General features: G+C 37.1%; 1 protein-coding gene across 1 annotated transcript; it reads right to left on the bottom strand.

The window, feature by feature from the left end:
- Positions 1-1,245: 1,245 nt before the first annotated feature.
- LOC115231228 lies at positions 1,246-2,838 on the bottom strand. Its single transcript, XM_029801294.1, has 3 exons — positions 2,728-2,838; positions 2,068-2,379; positions 1,246-1,530 (listed from the first exon to the last, which is right to left on the bottom strand). The coding sequence occupies exons 1-3, from the start codon at positions 2,836-2,838 to the stop codon at positions 1,246-1,248; spliced, it is 708 nt and encodes a 235-aa protein (XP_029657154.1).
- Between the last annotated feature and the right edge of the window lie 3,382 nt (positions 2,839-6,220).

Below are 6,220 nucleotides of genomic sequence, written 5' to 3'. Positions count from 1 at the left end.
AGAAAGAAATTGGTATGTTTTTACATCGGACGTCTTCATTGATGTTAATTGGTTGAATTCATATTTTCTGCTAATGTCAAACAGACTGAAAATATTAAATTTTATTTATTCTATTTTCTAAATGTTTTTGAGTTATTGAATTAAATACAATAAATTGTTCACGTGTTTAGCACGTCATATTTTGTTGTTTGTTGTGCATTTTTGTTTTTAATTTATTTGATCATTTATTGAAATCAATGCTTTATTTTTATAATATTTTTGCTTTTCTATTTTTGTGAAGATTAATTAAATTGACTACTAGTAAAATATCTTGGATAAAGTTTATTTTGCAAGCGAATTTTTTTCATAATTAATCTCCATTAATATTTGATTTTTAGAATTAACTTAATTTCTATTATTCTATTTTTATTTGTAGTATTTTATTTTTCATTTTAGTAAATATATTATTTATAATCTTGACTCAAAATTCTTGAGAATGAAATTACTTAACCCTCTCAAATTGGCCGCTCTCAAATTGGCCCACCTCTCAAATTGGCCATTTTTAACAATTTACCTCTGGAAAATGAAAAAACCTCTGCAAAATGGCCAGTTCTCAGATTGGCCACAAATTTATAGCTCCCAGCCTGCTTAGATGACTGGAAAATCTTCATAGATTGGCTAATATACTTTGATATGAATCTAAAACTACAGAGAAAACAAATTTTGGTCATTCTGGATAACTGTTTTCCCATTGCATACCAGAAGAGATTTGTCTAATATTGAAATCATGTTTAGACCGCGAAATAGTACAGGCTTGGTCCAGCCATTGACCTGGGAGTCATAAAAAATTTAAAACGCATTTCAATAAGCATAAACTTGCATATTTAACGGATTTGTTAGAACATCAAGAAATATTCGTTTATAGTTCATATAAAAAGCTCGCCAATTTGAGAGGGTTGAGTGTTTTTCTTTGAAAACCAATATACAGTCATTGCCGGATAATTATTGTATAGGTTGGAAATTTTTCCAGCGAGTAAGCATTTGAGGTTAATCACAATGAAGAATTTTCCGTGGAAATTGATATGAGTAAAAAAGGACAGAAGGACCCATGATTATTATTATTAGCACTGTCATAGGAACATAATGTAATTTAAACTAATTAAGTTCCCACATGTGCCACATATGAGACTATCTTTTCGGTCATAATTTTCCATGATGTGCGGTTGTATGCTATACTCCTGAGAGTATCTAGGTCGTCTCCATTTTTCAGTTGTCTTTTAACGCGTTGTAGTTCTTTGAGATTACAATAGGTAATGTATTTCGTGGGCGTGTCTCGGACGCAGATCTTTCGTCCTTTGCGTAATATGATTCCATTGCCCAGTTAGCATAGACATCCTGGTCGAGTCTTAGAATGTGGCCCAATAGGCGCCAACGTGCTTCGGTAATGTCCACACTGACGGGTCTGCTGTTGCAGATTGTATATATGGTAGTTAGTTGGAGTTCTTGATTTTCTTTGGCCAGTTGATGCCAATAAGAATTCTTAACTGTCTTCTATGGAATGCATCAAGAGATTTTGATTCAGACTCAGATATTCCCCATGTTCCTCCGTTGTACAAAAGTATGGGTTTAATAAAAGCATTGTATAATTTGGCACGTAAGGCCGTTCCAACCTCGCGGTTTCGTAGCAAGTGGTCCGCAGTTTGTTAAGTGCAACAGTCGATAGCATCTTTCTCCTCATAATGTCTTCGCTATCTCCTAAAAGAGTTCCACTTTTTTCGAGTTTCGCCATTTTTCGTCTGTTCTATTTGCCTCCCGGTTGATTGTTACATATTCGGTTTTTTCTATGTTCACTTTTAAGAACCATTTTTCCAGTGCATGAGGAGCAATGTTCAGCAGTTCTTCGAGTGTCGACTATCATGAGACAAAAAGTCTACATCGTCGGCATATATCACTTCAGTTATTGAAGTAGTCTTCACTAGTTTTCTCAGATCTCTTAGTGCCGCTTCAAGATAGACAAGGAATAGTACAGGTGATATTGAATCACCTTGGGGCGTTCCAATGCTTGTTTTGAAAGATCTTGATTGTTACGGGTCCGATCTTCACCGTTAACTCGGTGTCTATAAGTAGTGCTCGAACCATTCTGATCGAGTCATTGTCAAGAATGGTTTTGAGGATCTCCATTAGCTTGTCTCTGCGGATTGTATCAAATGCCCTGCTCATATCAATGCCCAATATTGTGGTCGCCATTTTAAATTTCTGAGATATGGCACAGATCCATCTATGTCCCCATACTACATCTGCAGTTGATCGCCCAGGCCTGAATCCACTTTGGCTAGCCGACAGATATTCATTAACAGGGTCCTTAATACGTTCCAGTGTGTTACGAGTGAGAAGATTTTCCTTATTGTGTTCAAGAGTATGATTGGGCGAATGTTGTTAAGAGGACCTTGCGGCTTGTTGGGTTTTTGGAGAGGAATTAGCGTTCCTTTCCCAATAGGCGGTATGGTATTTCCATGGAACATCTCGTTCAGGAGATTTGTGATTTAGTTGAGATCTCCATTGGGGAGTACTTTATCAATTCACCGTTGATGTTGTCTGGACCCGCCGCACGGTTGTTTTTTAATTTTTTTATAGCCTTCAAAACTTCAAGGTGTGTTATTTTGTTGTTTAGATAACGTTCTTCACCCTCATCGAGAGCATCGGCCTGCCATTGAATAGTATTTCGAAGTGGTCGGCGATTGTATTTACCATTTCGATGGGGTTTCCAATTGTTTTCCCATGTTCATCGTGCACAACCAGTTTTTGTTTTCTGTTGTCGTCGGCGTAGTAGTCTGATGGCTGCGTACATTTGCGCACCATCCTTTAAGTCTTCAACTTCTGATATTCGAGAGTTTAATAAAGCTTTCACGTATTTAAGATTTTCCTTCTTGATTGTTCTCGATATTTTCCTACGTTCTCTTTGAGTTTTTCCTTTGCCTCCTTGTCGTTGGTGTTTCAATTTTCAGTTGGATGGCTTTTTGTTTTGTTGCCATTTCGGCAACATTTGGATTCAATGGGTTTGAGTGGTTTCTGAATGCAGTCGTTCCAATGGTTTCCGTTGCAGCTTTGTGAATAAGTTTTTCTAATATATCCCAGCTTTTGTTTGGGTCTTTTACCGTTTCTGTTACTTTTAGGTTTCGTCGATGATTGCCTGGAGTATTTTTCCTGGTAACACTGATGTAATCAGTTTTTCCACTGAGTATCTAATTCGGTTTGATTCATTTTCTTTTGAAAGAGGCGATCCAAAATTCTTTTCAGTCTCAATCGTGCCACAATGACTTAGTGATCGCTCAGTGTTAGTGCCCCGCCATATGAACCTGGCATCCAGCAATCGATGTTTTTCTTCTTGTCTACAGATGATATAATCGATTTGATTATAGATGTTGACGTACTCCCCATTTTTGTTTTTCTAGTCCCGGTCCACGTGGTTTATGACGGACCCATGATTACGCCCAAGAAAAAAGAACAGGACCCAGTGGATCGCCCTGCTGGAGCCCTGTAGACGAAGAGATTTGAACATCATCGAGCATAAGGAAGCTTATGAAAGATGTACGAGGGGATAAGCGAACGGAACCAGTTCGCGGCACCATTCCAGTAGGTGGTCACGTCTGATGGAATTGAAGACGTTCGAGACGTCTAGTTTAACCATGATTGGCGCCTCGGAGGATTCAATAAGTTCACGGATCGAATTAACGGCCGCTTTGCCATGCAGTTCTCTACGTCATTTTTTACATCCACATGGATTAATCCACCAATTTTGCGAATAAGAGAACAAGTTCTTCTTCGCCATGTTTGCCGACTGATCGGCATTTTCTCCAAACATAACTCTGAACGATGCAAACGACATAGCGGAATGCACCGTTGAGTTATATCAGAGGTTTCCAAATGGGGGGCGCGCCTCCCTAGGGAGGCGTTGACTCGTGTCAAGGGAGGCGCGCAAAGTATTCAGAAACATTTTTTAGAAAATTATAATCTATGTAAAAAACGTGACTATATTCCGATAATAAGAGTTATTAATTTAAAATTTATATTTTTTCAAAATTTATTTAATTATTAGACAATTAAATAATTTTAACACATGGATAAATTCTTGAGTGGTGCAAAGAAAATTCACGAATAATAAAGATTTTGACGATGGTTCAAAAAATCAAAATGATTGGAATATAATCAATACCACTCCAAAGACAAGAAAATACTTTCCATCTTACTTATTGTTAGGATTCACACAAATAAAAGCATTTATGAAAAATTGGTATTATGGAAATCAATATACAAAAAATATCTATGACATGTTCCACTTTTAAACACCTTTTGCGCCATAGTGAACATTGAAGCAAACAAAGACATATTTGCTGAACATTTGGATTGTTTGTTGAAGCATTTTGCTCACTATTTTAAAGATCTCGACTGTAAAATGTTCGAATGGATACAGAATCCATTTATTGATGAAGAAGATAATCAATTTGCATTGACAACTTTTGAAAAAGAAAAATTGATAGAATTGTCATGCGATACATTATTGAAACAAAAATTTGAGAGAGAACCGCTAATTTCTTTTTGGTTGAATGTAAGAACGGAATATGAAATTTTGTCGAATAAAGCAATGAAAGTTTTGTTGCCATTTGCTACTTCATATTTATGCGAAACTGGATTTTCTGCACTAGCTGCAATTAAATCTAAATATCGAACTCGTTTAGTAGTGACTAATGAGCTAAGAGTAGCACTCTCTGCGATGACACCAAGATTTGAAAAACTTTGCGCCAAGATGGAAAAAAAATTATCTCATTAACTTTTTGTTTTAAAAAATTGTTTTTGATAAAATAATAATTGTATTATATTATGGAATATAAAGGGAGGCGCAAGATTGTACTTTTTCTCTAAGGGAGGCGCGTAAAAAAAAGCTTGGAAACCTCTGAGTTATATGAACTCTTTGTCCTGTCTTTTATTTAAATCCATTTATATTTGAGGTTCTCAGACAAACAGGTGGAGGACAACATATATTTCAAGGATTGGTTTTATTTTTCTATCTGCCCCTGCAACCAAGGGCACCTTGTATGACCTCTCACGTGTTTTATTCTGTACTCATCACACAATCGGGAAATCCTATCGTTGACAAATTCCTTCCCTTTGTTCGTATGAAGAATTATACGTTTTCCAAGAAATGGTTCGACGCACGTTTTATAAACATATAAAAATGTTTTCGGGAAGTGTTACCACCATGGGACGCGACATAGTACAATTTTTGTAAATAAATGTAATTCAAAAAATATATAAAACACGTTTTAGTTCTTAAGCTACATGAGTGCTGTTTGGGGAAATCCGTTGCTTTTATTTGGTGAAAGAAATTCGGGAAATTCTGTTAGAGAAACAAACCGTTATTATCTAATTATTAATTTAATTAAAATTCAACCCAGATAGACCTCAATAGTTAAAGCTTTTTCATCCTGGGGCCAATTCTCGTTATCGTTCCCCTGCCCGTGAGGCAACGAGTACTTCTGGCACGACACAGTTGGAAATGGGGATCTTTACCTTCCTTCCGGTCTTAGCGTGGCGTTGTGCGGTCCACCATGTCAGTTGGAAAATTCCATTCGGATATGGCAACGCTCAGGAGGCACTTAATGCCTACCGAAAAGGACTTCTAGATCTCAGACCCTGGGACATCGTCGTCTCTGTCCGATCATTGTGAGCAGGATTGAACCTTTCAGAAGGATCTCCCTCGCTTGATTCGGGGGATCACGGGGATTATTATAGTTAACTGGCTTACCCGTCATTGGTCTTTAATAAATAAATAAAATAAATAAAGCCGCATGTGCAATCGGGATCATTCTGAAATCCAGTCTAGGCCCAATTGATTTTGATAAAATGATGGTTGGAGTATTTTTCCACATTGACGGTGTTAGGATTTCACTATCGCCACAATACTCGGATTAATGAACGTGGAACATCCTGCTGCTAAAATCCTCGTTCAATTAGCCAATCTCCAGGACCAAGAAGTAGGGGACAGACAACATCAGTGGTAATACAATCTCCGTCTCAAACCGGGTGATTATCACAGCAAAACTCTTCAAAAACGCAGAAAAATAAATCGCAATGAACGTCCATCCAACCTCAGTAATCAACAGCTACAGAATTGCCTGCAAATAATACTCTTTCATTCCCCAATACTGTAGAGAGGCCTGTAAGTTTATTGAGGAGAGGATGT

Source organism: Octopus sinensis, unplaced genomic scaffold, assembly GCF_006345805.1.
Source record: "Octopus sinensis unplaced genomic scaffold, ASM634580v1 Contig17870, whole genome shotgun sequence".
Classification (NCBI taxonomy): domain Eukaryota; kingdom Metazoa; phylum Mollusca; class Cephalopoda; order Octopoda; family Octopodidae; genus Octopus; species Octopus sinensis.
The sequence above is the reverse complement of the archived record's forward strand: the minus strand, read 5'-3'. Positions and strand labels throughout refer to the sequence as shown.